General features: G+C 51.7%; 5 protein-coding genes across 8 annotated transcripts in view; 3 read left to right on the top strand and 2 right to left on the bottom strand.

The window, feature by feature from the left end:
- Nucleotides 1-49: 49 nt before the first annotated feature.
- Nucleotides 50-1027, bottom strand: NDUFA1 (NADH:ubiquinone oxidoreductase subunit A1). Its single transcript, XM_082323452.1, has 3 exons — nt 821-1027; nt 358-447; nt 50-146 (listed from the first exon to the last, which is right to left on the bottom strand). Exons 1-3 carry the CDS (start codon nt 920-922, stop codon nt 126-128), a joined length of 213 nt encoding a protein of 70 aa, XP_082179578.1. The 5' UTR covers nt 923-1027; the 3' UTR covers nt 50-125.
- A 125-nt stretch (nt 1028-1152) lies between these two features.
- Nucleotides 1153-9205, top strand: UPF3B (UPF3B regulator of nonsense mediated mRNA decay). Its single transcript, XM_082323432.1, has 10 exons — nt 1153-1401; nt 1542-1648; nt 1764-1870; nt 3416-3514; nt 3882-3992; nt 4702-4745; nt 5451-5639; nt 6128-6279; nt 6992-7304; nt 8177-9205. Exons 1-10 carry the CDS (start codon nt 1225-1227, stop codon nt 8321-8323), a joined length of 1446 nt encoding a protein of 481 aa, XP_082179558.1. The 5' UTR covers nt 1153-1224; the 3' UTR covers nt 8324-9205.
- Nucleotides 9206-9304: 99 nt separating this feature from the next.
- Nucleotides 9305-11923, top strand: RPL39 (ribosomal protein L39). Its single transcript, XM_082323453.1, has 3 exons — nt 9305-9446; nt 9774-9877; nt 11581-11923. Exons 1-3 carry the CDS (start codon nt 9444-9446, stop codon nt 11627-11629), a joined length of 156 nt encoding a protein of 51 aa, XP_082179579.1. The 5' UTR covers nt 9305-9443; the 3' UTR covers nt 11630-11923.
- Nucleotides 11924-16486: 4563 nt separating this feature from the next.
- Nucleotides 16487-18807, bottom strand: SOWAHD (sosondowah ankyrin repeat domain family member D). The gene is made up of 2 exons (XM_082323454.1): nt 17829-18807; nt 16487-16941 (listed from the first exon to the last, which is right to left on the bottom strand). The coding sequence occupies exons 1-2, from the start codon at nt 18712-18714 to the stop codon at nt 16802-16804; spliced, it is 1026 nt and encodes a 341-aa protein (XP_082179580.1). The 5' UTR covers nt 18715-18807; the 3' UTR covers nt 16487-16801.
- A 3025-nt stretch (nt 18808-21832) lies between these two features.
- The window catches only part of SEPTIN6 (septin 6), a 31979-nt gene continuing 31654 nt past the window's right edge, over nt 21833-22157 (top strand). For all 4 annotated transcript variants that reach the window (XM_082323433.1, XM_082323434.1, XM_082323435.1 and 1 more), the window contains exon 1: nt 21833-21895. In XM_082323433.1, coding sequence (XP_082179559.1) covers nt 21869-21895 — 27 coding nt within the window. In that variant the 5' untranslated portion in view covers nt 21833-21868. The remainder of the gene's footprint in view (nt 21896-22157) is intronic.

Below are 22157 nucleotides of genomic sequence, written 5' to 3'. Positions count from 1 at the left end.
CCTGGTGTCCAGCCAGGGTCAACCCACCACAGCAACACAGATACACGGGTTGAATACATGTCTATCTTTATTAAAGAGCTAAATCATTTTATATAGATACATGGATGTTTCAACGTGCTGCCACCTTAGTCTATGTTCTCCAGGCCCTGAAAAAGAAAAAGCAACAGCTGTATCTGCACCATTCTCATCGCTAACTTGCAAGATGCAAGGTTTAATTAAAAAAAAAAAAAACATTTAAAATGCCCATCCCCACAGGAAGGCCAGCCGCAGGCGAGAGCGAGCTCCGCCAGCCCCAGGAGCGACCAGTGCCCACCGCAGCCCTCCCGGCGGTACCGGCCCGGCGCCCCCAGCACCTGCCTTGGAGACGTAGTACTTGTTGACCCCCGACACCCGCCGGTCTCTTTCCATCAGGGTCCACTGGTAGGGGTAGCGGGCGATCCTCTTCTCCTGCGGGCAGGCACCGGGCTGCCTGTCACGGCCCCCGGGGGAAGGGGGGTGCCGGGAGGGAAGGGATCCCGGGGGAAGGGGGGGTGCCGGGAGGGAAAAGGGAATCTCAGAGGGAAGAGGGGATCCCGGGGGAAGGGGGGCCCCGGGGAAAGGAATCCCGGGGAAAGGGGGGTCCCGGGAGGGAAGGGGGGGTCTCAGAGGGAAAGGGTCCCGGGAGGGAAGGGATCCCATGGGAAGGGCGGTACCGGGAGGGAAGGGACCCCGGGGGAAGGAGGGGGCTGAGGGGAAGCGGAGCCCCGGGATCCCGGGATCCCGGGCCGCCGCCGTTGGGGGGGGGGGGGAAGGCGGCCCGGTGTCCCCGCCCCGCGCTGACCTTGCCGCCGTTGCACCAGCGGTGCATGTAGACGGTGGAGAGGCCGGGGATGCTGAGGCAGATGCCCATGATGGCCATGCCGGGCAGGATCTCGTACCACATCCCGCCGGTACCGCGCTCCGCCGACCCGGGCTCCCCGCGGGCACTCCCGGCCTGCCCCGCGCCCCGCCGTCACTGCCGAGGCAGGCCCGGAAGGGGGGCGGGAGCGACCGGCGCCCCGCGGGGGCCTGCCGGGAGCCGTAGTCCGGCGGGGCCGGGGCCTGCCGGGAGCCGTAGTCCGGCGGGGCCGGGGCGGGGAGGCCTCGGCCGAGGGCGCGGTTCGTGGCCCTTTAAGGCGCAGTCGCGCGAGAGGCGCGGCGGCCAATGGGCGGGCGGGGGCGCGCGGCGCTGTCCCGCGGCCCGGGATGAAGGAGGACAAGGAAAACGCCAGGCCCAAGGAGCGGCGGGGGCCCGCGGCCGCGCCGGGGGCCCTGCTGGGGACCGCCGCCGCCGGGACCGCCGCCGGCACGGATGGCAGGGCCGGCGGCGCCGAGCTCGACCGCCTGGAGCGGCCCAAGGACAAGAAGGAGACGCTCAGCAAGGTGGGGCCTGCGCGCCGCTGGGCGCGGGCCCTCCCCTGCCCGCGGTAACGGGCCGGCCGCGGCGGGGAGGGCCGGGGCCGCCCCGGGGGGGGGGGGGCGGCGGCAAGGAGTGACTAACCGCCCTGACCGCCGTGCCGCAGGTGGTGATCCGCCGGCTGCCGCCCAGCCTGACGAAGGAGCAGCTGGAGGAGCACCTCCAGCCCCTGCCCGAGCACGACTACTTCGAGTTCTTCGCCAACGACTCCAGGTAGGGCCGCCCGCCCCGCCCGGGCGCCTCCCGGGAGCCGCCACCGCCGCCGGCCGGGCCCCCAGAGGCCCCGCCGCCCGGTCAGCCCTGCCCTCTCGCTCTTGTCTCCCTGCAGCCTCTACCCGCACATGTTCTCGAGGGCCTATATCAACTTTAAGAACCAGGAAGACATAGTCCTCTTCAGGGATCGCTTTGACGGCTATGTTTTTGTCGATCACAAAGGCAAGTGCAGGGCGCTCGGCTGGGTGTCGACGCCTTCCCCGGTGTGTGCGCGGTGTGCTAGCTCTGCTTCAGAGGCAGGGGTGTGAGCAGCCTAACGTGCCCCTTCTGGTTGGTTTGTTTTCAGTGCCTTAAGTGGGTATCATGTGCTGTTTCAAAGAATAAAGAAAGCGTCTTGTGCTTTGTGGAAACTAATCTAAGATGATTTTATACATTTCTATGTTGTATTTTATGTGTAAAACCCAGTTAGGTGTGCATCAAGGCAGTAGTGGCATCAACATAAACCCAGTTGCTGTGTTACTGAGGTTAACACTTGCGTTGTCATACCCGAGTATGAAGTCTGAAAAGTGAAAGTGAGTAGGTGGTGTCGCTGTCCAAACTAAATGAAGCTGAGGTCAATGGTGCCACCCTCTGCTACTCCCCTCACCTGTTCTGTACGCTTCTAACAGCATGGCTTATTTTTTGGTCAGTTTTTAATTCAGATTCTTACTTGTTCCAGTTTACAACCGAGTGAGTCATATTGGTTCACTCAAAGGAACAGCTTGTTCCTTGCAGTCAAAGTTGTGGAAGTGACTGCTCTCTGGAGACGTTAATCTGTAGGAAACAAATCCTTTGTTTAATTCATTGGTTAAGTATCCAAGTATTTAATTGCGGCTTATCTTTTTTCTAAATACACGTTAGGTATTCAGTACATCTCATGTTTTTAAATTTCACTTTTCAGAATGCTTACATTGGGTAGCACTAAAAGTTGTTAGTTTCTCATTGATAGACCCTTAAATTTACATATTTAGCAAAAGCTTTAACAAGAGTCTTCCTGTCAGCTTCAGTAGGCCAAACATTGAACTTTGTTTCAAGTATGTGTGTTTTACATTTCATCCAGCCAGGTGTTTTGTGTGACGCAAAACTCTGTCTACAAGATTCTTCCTTGTTTAGGAGCGTTGCGTGACAAGGTTCTAATAACAAACACCTAGATCTTTTAAATAAGCTGGCTTGCAGTGTAGCAGCGTACTGTATTTGCCATACCCAAGAGCTCTTGGATTTATGCAGCCATAAGCATAGCATTCTTGTCGGAGGATAAAACTTCAAAGCCTGCCTGTAATGTGTTGCATTCTGTTGTATTTTGCCAAAAATTGAGATTTGCCTCAGTTGCATTAACTTAAAATATTCTCTTCTGCTCACACAATGAATGTGTCGTCTGTAGGATGAGGATATTACATGGTATGGTGTAGCTGAGGTGGCTGAACTGACAGTTATGAGCAGCCTTAAATCTAGCATTTCCTTCTTGTTGTGAGTCTGTGAATTTACTGTTTTGTTAACATAGTGAGAGTGTTTAGTTCATGAATTCTGCTGTCCCTAACATGTTTTGTTTTGGTTTTTTTTATTAAATGGCTTTCAAAATACAAGAATTTTTTAATGCTATCCAAGTAGTCTCTTCTAGTATTGCATGTTTCTTGTGAGGCTTATCCTCCTGCTTTAGACATGGACAATATACTCCATTTTATATGTTTCATCTCTATTTTAATGTATTTTTCCTTCTTGTCTTAACAGGTCAGGAATATGCTGCCATAGTTGAGTTTGCACCTTTCCAGAAAGCTGCAAAAAAGAAGAGTAAGAAAAAGGATGCCAAAACTGGAACTATCGAAGATGGTAAAACAGCTAGCTAGTTTGTTTTGCATGTGTAGACTTGAAAGTCCTAGCAGTAATTTGAATATGTTTTTACTGTGACACTGTAGTTTATCAATAGAATGTTTGCTTAATTATATGTGAAGCTTATTAGCACTGCTTTGTCAGCTGCAAATCTATTAAATGATTGTCCTAGACAAACATAATGCAGCAGCTCATTTGAGAGCTGCCAGCTTATGAAAAGGTGACATATAAACAATGCAACTTCTGCAAATCTAACCCAGACTTCCAGCAGTGCGCAATACAAATTCTTTTCATGCTACAGTATATATCTTTTTTTTTTTTTTTTTTTTTCTCCTTCTCCTGCCCCCTCGCTTCCTCTCCTCTGTAGATCCAGAGTACAAGAAGTTTTTGGAAAGTTACAGTGCAGATGATGAAAAACTAACGTCCACTCCTGAAACTTTGTTGGAGGAAATAGAGGCGAGAAACAAAGAGCTAATAGGTATGGAAGTCTATGTGCTATAGTTACATTTTCCTAGAGAAGAAAGAAATGTATATGGTGTAATTTGAAGCTGTGATTTCTCAGCCTTGAGGAGACTGAATTCTTTTGCGTGCTTGGTATTTGTTACACCTTTAGGCTAATGTTATTCACTGTATTTTATTTTGCTCCCATGCTCTAAAATCTTGTCTAGGTTTAAGTTTTTTATGGTAACCTTCCTCCCTGTTTTAAGCTGCTGATCAGATGTTTGTTAGCCAGACCAGGCTGCAGAGCGGCTGCGTTTCAGCGAGATGCAGTGATGTGTAATGCAAAATGCTGTGAGCAGTGATGTTCCGTGCAGGCACAAGTTAAGAGATACTGTGGTTGGGTAAAATACCACAAAAATGGCCAGAAGACTCTCTTTTTAAGCATGTTACAGGTGTTTCTTTCAAAGCGAGAGAATCTGGGAAAAGCCTAATGCAGACTGAATATCCTTTTACAGATAGGTGTGCTGGATATTGTGTTAGTGTCCTGAAGAAGCTTATAGAATCCTAATAGTTGCCACTGTTCAGGGATAGGATTGGGATACTTGTTTCACTGCTGTATTGCTGTATGTGAAAGGAGATAGGCTGGGTAATCCATAAAGCTTCTTCATGTCATATAGGGTTTTGTTGTAGGTATTGCAGTATTGGATAAGGCAAATTGTTTATGTTTGTTTTTATATATTCTGTAGCTAAAAAGACTACTCCTTTATTGAACTTCTTGAAAAATAAACAGGTAAGACTTATCTCCAGAATCTTCTGTTGCTTACAACTGCAACTTGCTTATTTAAAGCATGGGTGTGTATATTGCAATATGTATATTGATATGTTTCTGCCTTTTCTTTTGAAGAAGAAACTTTTGACCCAATTTCCTTGTTAATATCTGGTTCATGTGTTTTAAACTACTAGAATGCTGGCCTTTGTAGGAATGGCGGTGCTTTATGTGCATTCTGGTCAGAGCTGAACATCTCCGTGGCACTGCCAAACCAGATTCCATTTTAATGCTTTCATTTGTAATGCAGTTATGGCTGAGGTCCTTGTAGATGATCTTTCCCCTAGCACATAATCTCATTTTAGCCTTTAGCAATGGAGGAAAATCACAGATGGGGCAGATTGAATTAAAATTAGAATGATAAAGGCTGAGGCTAGTGTTGTATGTGTTTGGTTGTTCGGGGTTTTTTTGAAAAACAATACAAATCAAGGCTTATGAGAGAGGAAGAAAAATGAAATGCTGCTGTAACGTGTTGAGGTTCACAACAGAACAATAGAGATGGCAGGACTTTTTTTTTTTTTTTTCCCCCTCCTTTTATAATGGGGGGTTTGAGGCGAGTTATTTGGTGATGAAATACTTTATTACTTTGCGGCAGGGTATCTCGTTGGGCTTAAAGGGATGTTTTCTAGTGTGGAGATACATTATTTCTCTTTGCTTGTACACACACAGAGACTGAGAGAAGAAAAAAGAGAGGAGAGGAGGAGGAGAGAATTGGAAAGAAAAAGACAAAGAGAAGAAGAAAGAAGAAAATGGAAAGAGGAGGAGAGAAGGAAGAGAAAAGAAGCAGAAAAACTGAAGAAAGTAGACAGATGCCCAGAAAAAGAAAGAGACAGATCAAAAGAAGAACCAAAGATTAAGGTCTAGAACAGTTCTTTATTATAAACTGTTACACTCCCTTTCCCCTATTATTTGTATATCAGTCTCTCAAAATGTGTTTTGAGTATTGTGTGAAGAATCACATGAGTTTGATGTTAGTAAATTACCACTTTTTTGTAATATTAGGCATTGTAAAGGTTTACATACTGTAATGCTTCATAGTAATATTTCAAGCTTTTGTCATGTGACTGTTGTACATGCTGTGGTGAACAGAATCGTGAATTCACTATGGAATGGAGACTATTTTTAAGCTTTCTAAAATGGCCTGTTTTAGGAGAAAAATCCTAGTCTGCTGTGTGGATTATGCTTACTCATACACTCCAGCTTTTAGAAATACTACGATTTGCAGTAACATTACTTTAATGTTTGTTTATTACTGGACTATGGTTACTTTGATGCAATTTCGGTGTTGTGCCAGACAATATGTATTAGAGTGAGCTTTTTAGTTGAGACTTCTGTTTTCTTTGTAGCTACTTAAGAAGCCTGAAAAAGATGAAAAAGACTTGGAGAAAAAAGAAAAATCCAAGAAACTGGAAAAAGAGACTCTGAGGGAGGAAAAAAATGCGAGTAGTGCATCTGCCAAACGATCTGATGGGGAGACAAAAGAAGAGAAGGCAAAAAAGTATTCTAGTACTTGCTATAAATATATATATATGTATATATACCTTGTTTCCTGATCGTACTGAGGCTTAGGCAGCTCTGCCATGACCATGTTTTGAAGTTCCTTTCAAGTTATTTTTCTGGTACAAGGCATGGGATGTGTCCTCTGTGGCAGCGCACATCCCCGTGATTACAGAAAGCCGTGTGAATTACCTGACAATTCTTCACTAGTGGACAAATTTTAATATTTTTGCAACTCACTGTAGGAACTTGGCAAAAGAAGCCCAGGTGTAGGTGACCTGCAACAGGCTGCGAGCGCTGTCCTTGCAATGAGAGAATTATAACCATGGCAAGAGGAGAGGTGTACTCCGGTTACTGATCCCTTTAAGTCTTGTAAAAGGTCAAAGTGGAAAGTGTCATTCTCGACAGCTCCGTGGTCTGGGCAAGGTTCAGTTCTGCCATGTGAGAAATAGAGATGAGAGAGAGAAATTTAGGTGTTTTCCAAAGCCAGAGGAGACTCAGCCAGCTCTGTGAGTAGCAGGCTCGGAAACGCGAGCAGCCAGTGTCATCTCTGGTTATCATGCGTGACTCAGGTTATTACAGCTTCCCAAAAGCTCCCTAGAACCTGCCAGTCTGTCTTCTTCGTGTTGCAAATTTACACCAGTATTACATTGATCTCCCAGCTCTGTTTGATGAATTTTTTGAGCTTAATTTTCAGTTTTGTTTTCATACAGATCAGAAGATGAGTGTGTAAAGGACTACAGGGACCGAGATAGAGATTTTGAAAGAGACAGAGAATATGAGAGAGCACAGAGGGAGAAACTGAGACGCCAAGAAGAGGAGCGTCGGAGGCAGAAAGAGCGCTTTGAGAAAGAGAAGGTTTTTAGAAGAAAAGAGGAAGAGGTGAAAAAGGAGAGAGACTTACTCAGAGAAAAGGGAAAGAAAAGTGATCTTATGGACTTTACCAGCAGCACGGACAAATCTGAGAAAGTAACCAAAGACGATAAAAAAGAGGATACAATTAAGAGGGATCGTATCAGAAACAAGGTGCTGGATTTCTTTAAATTCATGTGTTGATTCATAGGACCAGTTTGTGGGGTTTAGGATAAAAGCACTTTAAGGAAAGAACCGTGTGGTTTCTCTGTTGAAACTTCTCCCTGTTCTGGTAACAAATTCTGCCATTGCTAGGAAGCTTGCCCGTTTGTCCACTAAACTTTGCTAAACTGCTTGTGATATTTCTTGTCACTGTATAGGAATTAAGCCAAGATACCATGGGCTAAATTGTAAAGATGCTGATCCCTTTTCATTTGCTGATTTATGCCATAGGCTGTACCTTTAAGGTGTTGGTAGAGCATCAGTGATCTACCTGTATCTCTGCTGATGCTGTACGTGCCTGAAAATACATCTTGAAGTGGGAGAGGGATTGAACAGGTTCCTCCAAAACAGGGACGAGACTGCTACATGCAGAATATGACAGAAGATCTCCTGTAGACTCGAGAAATAATGTCCTGAGTTTAGTTTTGTATACTCTGCAAATCTGGTTTTGCAGCATCAGTGTGCAAGTGTTCCATGTCACTTAAGGCATTATCGGGTACAAATGAAACTCAAGGTTTTGAGGAAGCTTTGAAGTTGGCCTCTGTTCTGAGGGAGGGTGAGCCGAACTCGTCTCAAGAGGAAACTCTTTACAGATAACTTCAACTATGTGCAGTGTTCTTTGTGGCTTGAACAGGGATGTTGCCTTACAACAGAGACAACCTCGATTTGAGACAGTTGAAGTTACATTGCCACCATGGTGGAATAATTTAACTTAGAACACCCTGAAAAGTTTGAATTTGAGCCATTTCTAGTATCACTGATGCCATAATAACCACGATAGCATGGAGCTATGAAAGAGTCTAAATAGTTTTGATTTATTTCAGGATCGTCCAGCAATGCAGCTGTACCAGCCAGGAGCCCGAAGCCGAAGCAGATTGTGTCAGTATGAAGACAGTGCTGCAAAGCCCACAGATCAGGGAGCGGATAAGAAGCAAGAGAGTGAGCCCAGTAATGCGAAGGAAGAGGAGTGACTAGCATGCAAGCCTTATGTGTTCTGACTGTCTGTGCAGCCAAAGAGCATGTACTACGCAATCCAGAAGTGCCTTCGAAGCGAAGAAGGAACACAGGAAGAAAAGGGGGCATTGTGCTGTTGGATGTTTCTGGTTAAAGAACCTCAGTTGTAGATTCAGAATTTGAAATGTGTTCTCATTGTATTTTCAGTTATTTGAATTTATTTTCCCAGCGTCTAACTACAACCGAGAAGAGAATCTTTGCAAAGTAGAAAGACTTTATGGCCTTAAGTACGATAATAAATGAGTCATGCGGACAGGAGGAGATGACACCTGCATCGAAAGCCAGAGCTTTACTGTAAAGCGATCGGAGCCAGCGCGTGATGCGCTTACGCAGAGCAAGGCGTGAAGTTGCCCGGCGTCAACGCAGGTGTTGCTGTGTCATGTGGTGCCCCTGCCTGAGGCAGCGATAGCAAAATTGTGTCAGTCTAGCACCGAGACAGGTACGCAGGCTGGGGTTGTTGAGGCAGCAGTGAACAGGAGCCCTCTGGCACGTGAGGAGGAGAAGATCCGGCATTGCAGGAATGGCGCTAGGGAGGGAGAGACCTTCCTCTTCAGTCGTTCTCTGGATAAAGTAACTAAGTTGGAGTGTATGAATAAGCTGGCTTAATATTGGAATAATCCTTGACAAATTCTCATGTAAAGTCTACCTACATCAAAATGCTTATTTTTAATCAAATGTGGCTGGTTTGAGCATCCTGTTCTTTTCCAGCATTCTCCCTTCTTTAGAGTGAAACATTTCCTAACTCCTGCCCTCTCGGTACTGCTTCATCTTCCCTCATAACTTGAAGTATTGTTTTACAGCCCAGAAAGAGACTTCACCAGTAGCAGCTCCTCCTAAGCTAGCGAATTTTAGCCATAGCTATTTTGTACTAAAACCAATAAACTCGCAGAAACTCTTGCCGCCGCCGTCCCTCACTGCGCCGCGCCTGTGCCGGGGCGGGTCCCCCGGGCCGCCAGGGGGCGCTGTGCCCGCGGAGCCCTCGCCCTCCACCCGTCCCTCTCTCGCCACTTCCCCCCCGCCCCTCCCTTCCGCCTCTTCCGCCGCCGCCATCGCCGGGACGCCAGGCAGCTCCGCGCCATGGTGAGACCATCAGCCGCCATCTGCCGCCGTGCCGCGATACCCCGAGTCCTCTCGCCGCCGCAGGCTGGCTTGGGAGTCCCGGCAGGCAGGGAGGCGGGGCGGGAGGGCCCCGGGTGCAACTTTGCCGTCCCCGCCTCGCCGAGGCCTTGCGGCCCACCGGCCGCCTCACCGCGGGGGCGGTGCCGGTGCCTTGTTCTGCGGGGCTTCCCGCCCGTGCTGGCGCGGCTGAGCTCCTGCGGTGGGGCTGGCCGGGGCCCGGCGGAGCTGCCCTCCGCCGGGGGCTGTGCGGGGCTGCCGTGTGGGACTAACGGCTGCTCTCTCTTCCAGTCGTCTCACAAGACGTTCAAGATCAAACGCTTCCTTGCGAAGAAGCAGAAGCAGAACCGGCCTATCCCGCAATGGATTCGCATGAAAACGGGCAATAAGATCAGGTAATAAGATCGGCCGTTGCTCTCTGAGGATCTGCAGCCGCAGAGGCTGTACACCGGGTTGCCTGTGTCGTATGGACTGAAGTCAGAAGCTGGTTGTGTAAAAGCGTTTATGTAAGCAAAAGTGTAGTTTTGTGGCTGTGAATACCATACAAGCATGCTACTGCAGACACGCTTCTTCACTGTCGGCCCTTTGTGTTCTCCTGAGGGCGTGTGGGGCTTCCGTGCCATTTCCTCCTGTAGCAGTTCAGGTCGCTCCAGTGCTCTGTAAGTATACACAGATGCTCAGTCATGGCACGTTGAAACTGCAAGCGTGTGGATAATTTATTCTAGAATTTGTACCCTGGTAACCCCTGTGCTTCTGACGTTCCCCTTCCCAACACCTTTGCCCTCTCTCATAGCTGTCCCTCCGAGTTCCTGCATTTTAACGAACAGTACCTTACTGGGCGTGGGTGTTCTGAGATACAGAAGATTGTGTGTAAGGAGCAAATGGCTTGTTGGGTCTGTGGGAGATAAAATTGATAGTATAAGATCCTTGGCGCGTGACTGCAGAATTAATTTGCAACAGTTCCTTTTTGTTTGCCTATAGTGTTTGTTTTCAAGCATTGTATTTAGTAAAATGCAGTAAGAGAGTACTGTAGAATACTAGGTAAATGCGAGGCATGCAGAAGCTGGTGCATATCTGAGCCCTCTGGTTTAAAAGCTTCAACCAGTCTAGTTCGGTCACTTGCGCTGTGCAGCTAGCTTTTTATGTCACATACTCCCTTGTCTAGACTTTTTAAGGGAACAGGATTCTTTTTCCAGATGGTTTTTTTTGGTCTTAAGTAGTGAGGAGAGTGACAGTAGCAGTGGCTGCCTCAGGCAGTGAAATGGCACAGAATGGCCAGGTTCTGCTCCTGTTACTTCTCCTAGCATGTTTCTTTCTAGGAAAAATCAGTGTTGTGTGCCCGAGACTGTACTCTTGTCTTCCAGATACCGACTTACAGCGGCGTTCTGGTTTAGCTATATTGCCGTACTTTGGAATACTTCATCATGGGGCAAAATCATGAATTTTTGTCTTGTGGCGCTTCAGTACCTCGGTCATCAGTTTTATCCAAGCTGTGTGCTAAAGCAGGCTGCAATTACAGTGCTTCATTCTGTGGGAGTACTGCCATTTTCCTGCTGAGATTAACTCTGTTAATGCTGTCTTTGGTTTTACCTATACGGTGGTGAAACCATTTGTTTTTAACATGTACAAGTACATACTCATAAATGAATATACTGTCCTGGAAGAGGACCTTTTCCATACGCTGCTCTGCTTTCATACTTTGAATGAAAATGGTAACTTTTTGTGTTAGACTATGAACTACATTCAAGAGGTAGTTTTTGTTATCGTTGGACAATCAATACAAGATCACAGGTCTTGTCTCCGAACGAGGAGGTAGGATATTCCCATGCCAGTGCCGATGCATCTCTCTGCAGGCTCTCTCTTTGAGGTTTAGATTCTGTTGCAGTAACGTGCTAGTTGGTTAGTGAATGAAGAAAATAAACAGAGGTGGGAATTTTAAAAAGTAAGTACACAGCTGGTTATTGTTGGCAGCTTGCCACTGTAGCACGCAAGAAAGATGTTGGTCCTTTACTGTTGAGCTAATTCAAGGTGGTTTCAGTCCGCCTGGATCCCCAAATGTGTGTGTGCACTTTGCTAACTGACACTGCTTTTGTCTTAGGTACAACTCCAAAAGGAGACACTGGAGAAGGACCAAACTGGGCTTGTAAGAGAGACTGTCTCCTGGGAACTCTAATTAAACACTTGTCTTTCTGCATCAGATTGATACACCATGTACACTCTTCGGCGACCCCCAAGTGATTCCTTCTGTTGTGTTGGACTGCAATCCCCAATGTTTTGGGTCTTTTTGTAAGCTAGTCTGGGATATTGGTGTTAACTGGGAAAATCTTGAAATAATTTGCATCTGAAACACGAAGACTGTGTTCTATTAGTGTTCTTTCTTTCAGGCATCATCATGAGTATTGACAGTGTACAGGCTTACTAATAAATATGGACCTGAATGACTTGGTTGAAATTATTTCATATATATGGTGGGATAGTAACAGAGAATGAAAACTAACATTACTGTGAATATAAACTCACTTAGCGTGGGAAACCTTGCCAGCTCTTTTCAGGTAGGGTAGGCTGTGCCTTCCTTTGCACTTACTGTACACCTTTGAGAGCAAAGCGTACCAAGTTTTTAAAGAAAAGGGGGAAAGATCAGAACTGATTTTAGAGGAGTTAATTTGAAGAAAATCTTTTATTAGACAAACTGAAATAGTTTTAAAAAAAGTCTTTTAGGGGCAGGTTAGAAAAAGGCAGACTTCACTTTATGGTCCATAGACCACTGTGGCTACAGTAACTGTTCGGAGTGTCAGCGTCCTACTACTTAACCCCAGGGAAGACTCTGGATTGCATTTCTGGTAGATTTACAAAATGTTACTACGAAAAGTAAGCAGCGTTGTCAGAATTTGCTAAAGCTGTGTCTGTATAGCCGCTGGATGCATTTTATGGGGCTGGAAAGCAAAGCACACTGAAAATGCTCCTCTGGGTAAGGTCGCTTCCCGTGCGAGGTGTGCTGCGGTAGGTGAGGGCGATGCGCGCTAACAAAACCTTTTGCTAAACCAAGTCCATCTCCAGTTACCACCCTCTCTTGCGTTATGCTTACACGTTGGGTGCATGGATGTTCCCTATGGCTGGCTTCTGTCGCAGCTGCAGATTCTCGTCTCCCCCATCACCTCCCACGTGACCCTTCTGAACATCCAGGGTAGACCATGTAGTAAAGTAGGCCTGTTGGTCGGTCAGATAACCTTTTTTTTATTAATGGCAGAGCATGGCTGAACTGCAAGTGTTGGAACAGTGCGAATGATGGCAAAATGCTGAAATGTTACGTGCCCAGAAGTACTATACAAATACTTGCCCAGGGAGCGAGAACATGGAGCTGAGAATAATCAATACTTGAATACCAAGATGACCTGTCCTGCGCCTCAGCAGCCTACCGGCGAGGCTGCAGGTGGCTCCGCAGGAGCCTCGCGCCTGCGGCCAGCCAAGGACGGCAGCTCGGTACCCGGCTTGTGTCTGGTGCCTGCGCCTGCAGCGCTGGGCGCTGCTCCCGGGTGGGAGGTGGGGCAGGGCAGCCCTCGGAGCCTGGGGTTAAGATCCTGGCTGGGGAGTGGGTGCAGCGGAAGAATCAGATGAAGGAAAGTTTCACTTAGGAGGTAAGGCAGGAGGAGGAAAGGGAAGAATACAGCAAGGGCAGTGGATAGATGTATCTCCTACAAAATGCAATGCTATAGACCGTAGTACACAATGCCTGCGTGTTCCCTAGAATGTGTAATAACCTGAGTTTTGTTTGGAGCTCTCTGTTGGCTTGATCAAGTTGGTCTTGATGCCAGCCACAGGAGCAGCTTAATTTAAAGCATTCTCCGCAAAAGGGTAGTAAGACAAGATGTTGCTCAAAGGAAGAGTTAGCTATTTAGAAAAGGGGAGAGAGGAAAGAAGGGATTAAACTGCTCAGAGTAGCTGGCGCTCCAGCTCCCCAACACCGGCATTCTCTGCTGGGGCCTGCAAAACACCACCTATTTGCCGCAGGGATGTGGAGGCGGCAGCTGTGGGTCAGCAGTAAGCCCGGTGTGGCTGCTGCTCCCTTCTGCAGTGCCGACCTGGGAGAGATGCTCTGGTCAGCAGCAAGTAACCGAAGGTGCGCGCCTGTTCTCGGCTGCGGCAAAGCCCATCCTGACGCTGAGGGCTGCGAAGTGCTCTGCTGCTGTTTTCTGGGTTCAGCCTGCTGCGGTGGCTCGATTCCTGGGTGGCAGCTTCCTGAGGAAGCTTCAGGCTGCCACACCTTCTCTGTTGCTGCTTTTCATGTTGAAGGTAAATAGATTTATCTCTTTTGTGTTACAATTCATAGCAAATAATGCCGGGCAGCAGCATATGCCAAGCACGTGTAAATGCATAACAAAGACATGCCTCGCTCAAAGCTCGTGACAGTGTCTCCCTCCTAACGTGTGCTGGAGGTTTCTGTGAGCACAGGAGAGCAAGGCTGGGATTTTTACCAGCTTCGGGGCACTTCAGAGGTATCTTCTACCTTCTTTTCCTGTCTGGTAGGAGTCTACTTTGTTATCGGGGGAAGCAGTAAGCCACTGCAACAGCAAAGCAGCGAAAGCATTGCCAGAGATGTTTCAACAGAGGCCCATGTGCTGCAAACACTTTTGCCCCACTGTTTTTGAAATCTCTCCTGTGCTCTTCTCTTTGAAGCAAGTGTTTAGGAAATAACAGCACTGCTGAGGATCAAAGATCAGCCTTGAGGCCCTGCGAACCGCCCCTTGCCTCTCCCCATCACCACTGCTGGCAGGCAAAGCTGCTCGCACAGTTCCCCTTTAATTGTGTCTGTGAGGACCTGGCTGAGGAGGAAAAAAGTAATTTTATGGACTGAGGAAATGGAAAGAGACAGTTTCCTCCATGGCATTTGTGGGAAAGTTTTCCTGAGCAATAGGTTGAACTATTTATTACTATTTATTAGATAGTCTCCCTATTACTATCATTACTGTGCTATTTTTATTAGATGGAAGCAGCTTCTACCAAGAAACTGCTTTGGAAAATAACCCCTTGTATTATTTTTCTCCATTTGACTGAATCTGCTTTTCCAATTGGACCTTAAGGGATAGCACAAAGTAAATATGGTACAAATTAAAATGGGGTTAAAATCCATCTTCAGCAGAACCTTAACCAATACAAATACCTCTGGGTTTGATTGATTTCTGTTTTTCCTGTGGCAGCTCTCTTTGCCCTCTCCTTCCCTGTGAGAATTGCAGGGGGGGATCAGGGATCTCTGCAGAACTGGGCTAACACACGGTAACCGAGACATCAACAGAAGTTTTAAAGAAAAAATCTAAATAACTTGGATATTCTAGTCCATTAATTTTGGTGGATATACTTTTGTTTTCCGAGTGAGAAGCAAAGTTAGAGGTGATTGTATACTTGAGGACTATTATTTAAACGTGTCTGTATTTCCAAACCACCTGCCCCTCTGTGGGTATGAAAATGACTCGCGCGGGACAGCGGGGTGGGTCACTGAAGCGGCGTGGTGGTTGGGGCAAACGCAGCCTACAGCAGCAGAAAGGGCACTGCCGTTTGAGGAAGATCCTTTTTTTGCTCTGTGGAGAGGAACCCTTGCAGGGCAGGCGAGGCAGGGGGTGGCGTTGATGAGCATGTGATGAACACCACCCAGAGAAGCGGGGGTCTGGTCTTGCTCCTTCTGGAGTGCCTGCCTAATTTGCCTCATAGCAGAATACAGCTTCAAACCCACGACCAAAAGATGGGTGGAAAAAGCTGCCTTTAGGGGGTTTTGGTTAGCTGTCAAGGGGAGGCAAGTACTAAAAATCACTTTGTCGTATTTAAGTGTGGCATTTGCCAGTTAAATTTTACTTTTGAATGGAACATGGAAATCCAGGTTTCCTGGTGACTAAGCTGCAGGTACAAATGCCAAAGAAACAGCTCCTTCAAGGAAATTCTCACTAATTCCACTGTTTACTCTGTGCCTTACTCAGAGGAGGATGCAAGAGCAGTCCCACACCCTCTCCCCAACAGCACGCTGCTGCGAAAGGGTGACGGAGGACTAAAAATATTTCATCAGACACAGCCACCTGTCTTATCAACACACTTTGGTTACCAGAACTAAAGATCGCAGGTGTTCTGACATCAGCGCGTTTCAAGGAGTTTGTGCTGGTGTGACCAGCCTCGTTAGAAGCCAGCCTGCTATCCCGTGGCATGGATGTGGCCGGAGAAGTTCTGGAAGGAGCTATGTTGCCAGAGTCTTTAATTTATTACAGTTAAAGCATTACAAAAACGGTGTAGATCAGGCACTAAATCCATTCCTAGTATGTTTCGTATGTCTCCGCTGCTGACCTCGGTGATTAAAAAGATGTACAGACACATCTATGTGTCCAGCCAGTCACCTGGACTGGACACGATCCAGTCACTGGATCACTATGCGCTCATCTGGACGCTGTTCTTCCATGTATCGTCGACTGCAGACTGGGTTATTCCAGTGTTTTGAGCAGCATTTCAGAGCACAATCTGAATATAAACGGGGTTTGCTCAGGGTCTCTGAAATCCACAGGCTCAAGTTCCCCCAAGGGAACCCGTGTATCTTTCTGCATCAAGGTGCAGATTCACCCATGCAGCCAGGCCAGAGATCATCTCGAGTCCCTCGGTCACCTCCGCAGACCCACGGAAAGGCAGCTGGAAAGGAACTGCGACTCCCCTCCGAAGCAAGGTGTCTCCGCAAGGGCTGCCGCTCCGCGATGGGGAAGAGAAACTCCCCGGTTGCTGTCACTTCTCAAATGGGACTGCTATTTAAGGGGATGGAAATGGTCTCATGCTGATGAAAAAGAGGAAGGGGCAGTTGTTTTTCTGAAGATATTTTGAAGCAGCCCTGGCCTTCGAGAATGTGAAAAGGAAGTTGAAATCAGCTGGGCAGAGCTCCATTTGGTGAACAAAACACAAAGAGGCAAGCAGAGGCTTTGCGCTTTTAATGCAGTTACCGGTACATACACGTGGGGTTATGCTGCTGTAGGGGTGTTTCGTTTCATTTTTGAGCATGACCTCAGTAGCAGCAAAGATAATCTCACAGCCTTCATACTTTTCCCATGGTTTTGAGCAATGAATCATCTTTCCAGAGCTGCTCCTGGACTCCGGTCCCCACGGGAGCCACTGCATGCCACCCCACTGGGCATCCCTCCTGCCTCCTCTGCTCCGGCCCCTGTCCCCAGCGGGGCTGAGCGTCTCAGGCTCCCCTGGACAGGGGTCCCCAGGGAAGGGCTGCTGGGGGGACTTGTCTTGCACTTTGAAAGACTTCTCTGGACCCAGCCTCTGGCAAACCAGGCACTCCAGCTCTTACTTTACTGAGAAACAGCTCTGTCTGTCATAAACAAACAGCAACCCAGAGGAGGCGCATGTGGCGGAGATCCAGGGATCTCACAGGGAGCTGGAAAGCGTTTGCAGCTCGGTGGCATGGTCTGCTTGTCTGTACCCGCTCTCCCTGCCAGCAGAGAAGTGTACATAAAAAAGTGTTTGGAGGGGCGTTGTTTGTGAAGCCATAGTTGCTTCTCCACCATCAGCCCAGTGCCCGGCCTCTGGCATCTCAGAGTATGGTTGTGAAATATTTAATTACATTCTGCCAGTGTCTCCATCCAGGCACCCGAGGCGCCATGACCAGTCCAACCTCACAGCGTTGCTGGGAGCCAGGGCAGTGCCGATGGCTTCATTTTACAGGTGGGAGAACCAAGTCACCGAGTTGCTGCGTGACCCACCTACAGTCACACGCAAAGTCTGCCGGCAGCCCGGGACGGGCAGCCCGAACACCCACCCCCGGCCCCCAGCACGGGACACCACCTCCCGTGGTGGGTCCGCATCCCCCCACGGATACGCGGGGTGTCAGAGAAGCAGCTGCCCGCAGCAGGGCTGGCACGTGAGCCCCCGCCATGGGGCTCGGCTAGGCTGTGGCAAGGAGTCTCCATCAGCAGGGGCAGGGGGCAAAACCCCCTCCAGGGACAGGCAGTTTTTTTGGAAGGGCTGTCCCCAGGCGGTGCTCCCGATGGACGTGGTTGCCCCACACATGCTCATGCCAGCACAGCCCCAAAAGACCACCAAGACCCAGGGTGGCCGCAGAGGGGTTAATCCTCGCTGGGTCGGGATTTCAAGCACTGGCCCTTGCCAAGTTCCCAGCTCCCTGCAGGCTCTTCCAGCTGCTACTCAGCGTGGGTTTGCAGGTGAATGGGCCAGGAGAGCTTCAGCGCTCTTGGAAGAAAGCAAAAGTCTGTCTGACAAAGTACCGGAGGGTCGACAGGCTCCAGGAGCGCTGGGCTTTCCCCTCAGCCCTGGAGTCCACGCAATCCCGCCCTGCCCTGGCCTCTCTGGATGACTTACAGTTGTTGTTGGTGTTGTGAGAGCGCAGCTGGACCAAATCCTCCTCCAAGGCCCCCGCCAGCTCCTTCAGCTCCCTGGAGGTGTCTGCCCTCAGGTACTGCCAAGCCTTGCGCCCGTTGTGGTCCCTGCGGCTGGTGTCCGCCCCGTAAGCTCCCACCAGCACTTTGATGAGCAGCTCGTGTCCCTGCAGGGCGGCCAGGTGCAAGGGGGTGAGCCCACCGCTGGCTGTGGGGATGTTCACATCGACGGGATAGCCCTTCTTCTGGGCGTGAGAGATGACCTGGATGAAGTTCTCATGGTGGCCATGCTTGGCAAGCCAGTGGAGAGCAGTGAAGCCCGTCACAAAGTCTTTCCTGGTCAGCAGGCTGGGATCCAGGTCCAGCAGCCTGACGATGTTGTCCGCGTCGCCCTGGGCCACCGTCAGCAGCCACTCGTGCTCCAGGGGATCCAGGGCAAGGGACAGCACCTCAAGGCTCTGCTCGGGCTTCTGCTCTTGGTGCGGCCCTGCAAGGAGACGGCTACTGTTGGATGTCTTCTGAGCAGTGGCAAACCGCGCGGTGCTGCCAGGGCTATTGCTCTGCAGGAGGATTTCCTTCAGCTCCTTCCTCCGGGTACTGCCGGGGCTGATGGACAGCCTGCCTGAAGTCCTACCCCAGCTCCCCGGGCCCTGGCTGCCCCGGCTGACACTCCTGCTGGTGTCCATCTTCTGCAGTGGATGGAAGCGCTCCCTGCTCCCCGTGGCGGCCGGCCAGAGATGGGAGCTGCGGGCTAGGCTCCCTGCTTGGGGCTGGGTGGCTTCCCGGCGGGCGAACATCCGGGCGATGCCAGCTACCCTCTGCTCCGCCGAGCCCTGCTCCCGCTCCCGTTCCTGCTCCCGCCGGGCCATGGCGGTGCGTCCCGCGGGGCCGGCCGGCAGCCCGCTCTCCAGCAGGGCACAGCTCGCCGCTCGCGCTCCCCAGCTCTCACCCCACACTTCCTGCCCCGGCGTTAGGCAAAGGAGGAACCGACTCTGCACGGCGGGAGGGCACGGCGGGCATGGCGGCGGATCTGCGGCACTGCCGTGCTGCCGGGGCGGTGCAGGCGACCTTTGGTCACGCTGCGTCTGTGGCTGCCGCCGGTGCCGGGCACGGCCGTGGCCATGGGCCGTCCGCCCCCCCCGGGCCCTGCTCGCCTGTGACGGCACGGAGGGAGAGCGGGCGGGCAGGCAGGGGCCGTGGGGCAGGCGGAGGCGCGGGGTCCTGGACAGCCCGATGCCGGTGTGATAGAAGAAATGTGATTCACTTTATTCTCTCTGAATAGTCTTGTTTAGCGTTAGCGGCCTAGCATTAGCAGCTAAAGTACCTGAAGCCTTAGGCCGCAAGAGCTGACTGAACGTAAAGTTTTGATAAAACTAATGCTGCTAACAAAGAACTCACTGAATTCAGCAGATATGAGAGGAACGAAGAAGATAAGGACCAAGGAGACAATTCCAGGAGAATGCAGTCGCTTCAGAAGGCCAGCCCAGCGACAGTGAAAACCAGTAAGAAATCAAGAGACCCGACCAGAATTAAATGACTAGACTCGGGGATCGGTGATGGGTGGTGCGGGTATAATATATATATGTACACGATCTGGGGAAGGGGTCCCTCTCCAGAGGCACCCAGCTCGAGCTGTAACCAAAGAAGTGGAAACCTTCACTCGGACTTGGCATTCTCAGCGGGACCCTAGGGTCGGACCCTGTTACGGTGGTCAGTGTGGGTAAATCCATAACGCTGGTCCTAGGGACCTCTGGCCCCGGCCTCACCCCAGAGCCCCGGGTGCCTTGCTGAAGCCCCTGCCTTACAGCCCCCCCGGTTGCCCCCCACCATTGCAGTGCTTCTCCTTGGTGCTGTGCCCAGGAGGGCCGAGGTTATTGCCCCAAGGGGCCGCTTTCCCGGTGGCTGGTGGGTCTCCGTGCTGTGACGGAGTCCCAGCCCGGGGCGGTGTTTTGGGTCCCTTGCCACCCAATGTTTCAGCCCGGCAGCATTTTGGCCTTCCTCTCTTGCTGTTTCACTTCCCAGCAAGGCCCCATGCCCAGCGTTGTTGGCAGCTGCAGCCACCAGCAGTTTGTACCCTAATTTTGTTAGGAATCAGGACAAATTCCTCTGCCCCAAAAGCCCCCAGTCCTCTTTCTCCCAAGGCCTTTCTTATCCGTGACTCCTCAGACACCCACAGCATGGCTGAACTGTCACCGGGTGGTTTTGCGGCTGGCCAGGCAGCTCAGAGCCACGCCAGCCCCTTCAACCCTTTTTCTTTGCCTTCCCTAAGCTTTAGCCCTGCTCCGACGTGCCCCAGGCTGGTCATCAGCCCTCAAGGGAGCTTTGCCTTTCTCCAACCACTTGGACCAGTTTTTCTGGGATGTGTGGGGAGCCAGCGTCATCCCTGGTGGTGAAAACATAATTGTCTGGTGGTGAAAACGTAATTGTCCCCTTGCTCCCCTTCTGGCGCTGCCTGGTTTTGTCACTGGCTGTTGGTGGCTTCTGCAGGCTCAGGGAGGCAGAGAGAATCATAGAATCATAGAATCGTTAAGGTTGGAAAAGGCCTTTAAGATCATCGAGTCCAACCTTAACCTATCACTGCCAAGTCCACTACTAAACCATGTCCTCGAGCACCACATCTACCCATCCTTTAAATACTTCCAGGGATGGGGACTCAACCACTTCCCTGGGCAGCCTGTGCCAGTGCCTGACTGCCCTTTCGGTGAAGAAGTTTTTCCTAATATCCAATCTAAACTTCCCCTGGCGCAACTTGAGGCTGTTTCCTCTTGTCCTATCGCTTGTTACTGGGGAGAAGAGACCGACCCCCACCTCGCTACAGCCTCCTTTCAGGTGGTTGTAGAGAGCGACAAGAGAGCTTGACCCACACGGCCTGGGATCCTGGGGAGCGGTGTAAAGCACTTGTTGGGTTGCAGCTGGGGAAAACAAGGCAGGAAACAAAGTGCTGCTTTGGGGGAATGAGGGCACCGACAGTGCAAAGCAAAGCACCCGTTTAGGGCCACCCTGGTTGTGCCTGCGTTAGGGACTGGTCGCACTGGCAAGCTCTGACCGGGCTAAAACCGGGGTGCCAACCTTGGGGGGGTCCCAGGGGCTGGGGGAGTTGTTTGCTCTGGGTAAGGACCGAGTTTCCTCTCTCAGCCTTTGTTTGATGCTTGTGCTGGCAGCAAGTGAAGGGACCCCCGCATGGCACCAGCTGCCCCCTCAGAGCAGCAGACGGGCTCACCCAGCCCCTGCACCCAGGGCCCAGAGGCGCCGGGGAAGGGGCTGCACTGCCACTGGGAGGGAAATCGGCACAGCCGCCATCAATCCGGGTCCTAGGCGAGCGCCAAGCGTCCCCACAGACCCCGGGGTGCACAAAGCGCACAGACATTTTATTTTAAATAGCAAGTGATTTACTGAGGCTGGGAGACCTCGGGCCCTTAGACCCAAACCACAAACCCCGGCCCAGCCCCAGTGCTGCACGGCTCTGCCCTGGCCCCGGCCAGGGGAGCGGCCCGCCCTAGCGGAGGGGCCGCGGGGCAGCCGGGCTGGGTCCCCCCGGGCCCGCCCGGGGAGTCGGTGCGGGGGAGCCCATCGCCGGGCTGGGAGCGGGCAGGGGCTGCGGTGGCGGGCAGGGCCGGGCTGCAGGCAGCGGCCCCCCGGGCCTGGCAGGGGGTCTGGGGGCTGCGGAGCCGCTGGGCGGGGGCTCCCGCGCCCGGGCGCCGGTCGCCACCGCCCGCGGGCCCCTCAGCCCGCCGTGCCCGCCACACCGTGGCCGCGGCCCCGCCCGCAGCCCGGGCTGCACCATCGCGGGCGGCCGCGGGGGGGGACGGACTGGCAGCCCCGCGCCTCCCGGAGCGGGACCGGCGGCGGGACCCGCGGGACCGGGGCGGGCGGGGGAGCGGCGGGGCGAAGCGGGGGGCGACGGGGCTCGGGGCGGGGCCGGGGCCGTGGGCGCGGCGGGTGCCCCCCCCCGCACGGCGTGGCGGTGGGCGCGCCCGGAGCCGCCCGCCCGGCCGGGGCGGGCCCTGTGGCGGGCTCGCAGCGATGGCGGCGGCCGAGGTGGCGCGGCAGGTGGGAGCGGGCGCCGGGAGCCGCCGCCGCCGGCCTCGGGCGGGCCGGGCATGGCCGGGGCGGCGGGCGGGAGCGCCGGGCATGGCCGGGGCGGCGGGCCGGGCCGGGCCGGGCCGGGGCGGAGTGGGTCAGGGTGCGCCGGGCGGGGCGCGGGCTGCGAGAGCACCGGCCTGGGGCCTCCCGTGGTCCCCGGGGCGGCGGCGGCCTCCCGGGGAATGGGGGTGTGGGGGCCGCTCTGAGGGGAGCCGGGGTTACCTGGGGG

Source organism: Platalea leucorodia (genome assembly GCF_965183815.1).
Source record: "Platalea leucorodia genome assembly, chromosome: 10".
NCBI classification, from domain to species: Eukaryota; Metazoa; Chordata; class Aves; order Pelecaniformes; family Threskiornithidae; genus Platalea; species Platalea leucorodia.
The sequence above is the reverse complement of the archived record's forward strand: the minus strand, read 5'-3'. Positions and strand labels throughout refer to the sequence as shown.

Coding starts and splice junctions, on each gene's coding strand:
- NDUFA1 (XM_082323452.1), bottom strand. CDS start 922: ATGTGGTACGAGATCCTGCCCGGCATGGCCATCATGGGCATCTGCCTC. Junction 448..820: donor GCTGGTGCAACGGCGGCAAG/GTCAGCGCGGGG, acceptor GCCTGCCCGCAG/GAGAAGAGGATCGCCCGCTA. Junction 147..357: donor ACAAGTACTACGTCTCCAAG/GCAGGTGCTGGG, acceptor TTTCTTTTTCAG/GGCCTGGAGAACATAGACTA.
- UPF3B (XM_082323432.1), top strand. CDS start 1,225: ATGAAGGAGGACAAGGAAAACGCCAGGCCCAAGGAGCGGCGGGGGCCC. Junction 1,402..1,541: donor AGAAGGAGACGCTCAGCAAG/GTGGGGCCTGCG, acceptor GCCGTGCCGCAG/GTGGTGATCCGCCGGCTGCC. Junction 6,280..6,991: donor AAAGAAGAGAAGGCAAAAAA/GTATTCTAGTAC, acceptor GTTTTCATACAG/ATCAGAAGATGAGTGTGTAA.
- RPL39 (XM_082323453.1), top strand. Junction 9,878..11,580: donor AAAACGGGCAATAAGATCAG/GTAATAAGATCG, acceptor CTTTTGTCTTAG/GTACAACTCCAAAAGGAGAC.
- SOWAHD (XM_082323454.1), bottom strand. CDS start 18,714: ATGGCCCGGCGGGAGCAGGAACGGGAGCGGGAGCAGGGCTCGGCGGAG. Junction 16,942..17,828: donor TCACAACACCAACAACAACT/GTAAGTCATCCA, acceptor CTCTGCTGGCAG/GGAGAGCGGGTACAGACAAG.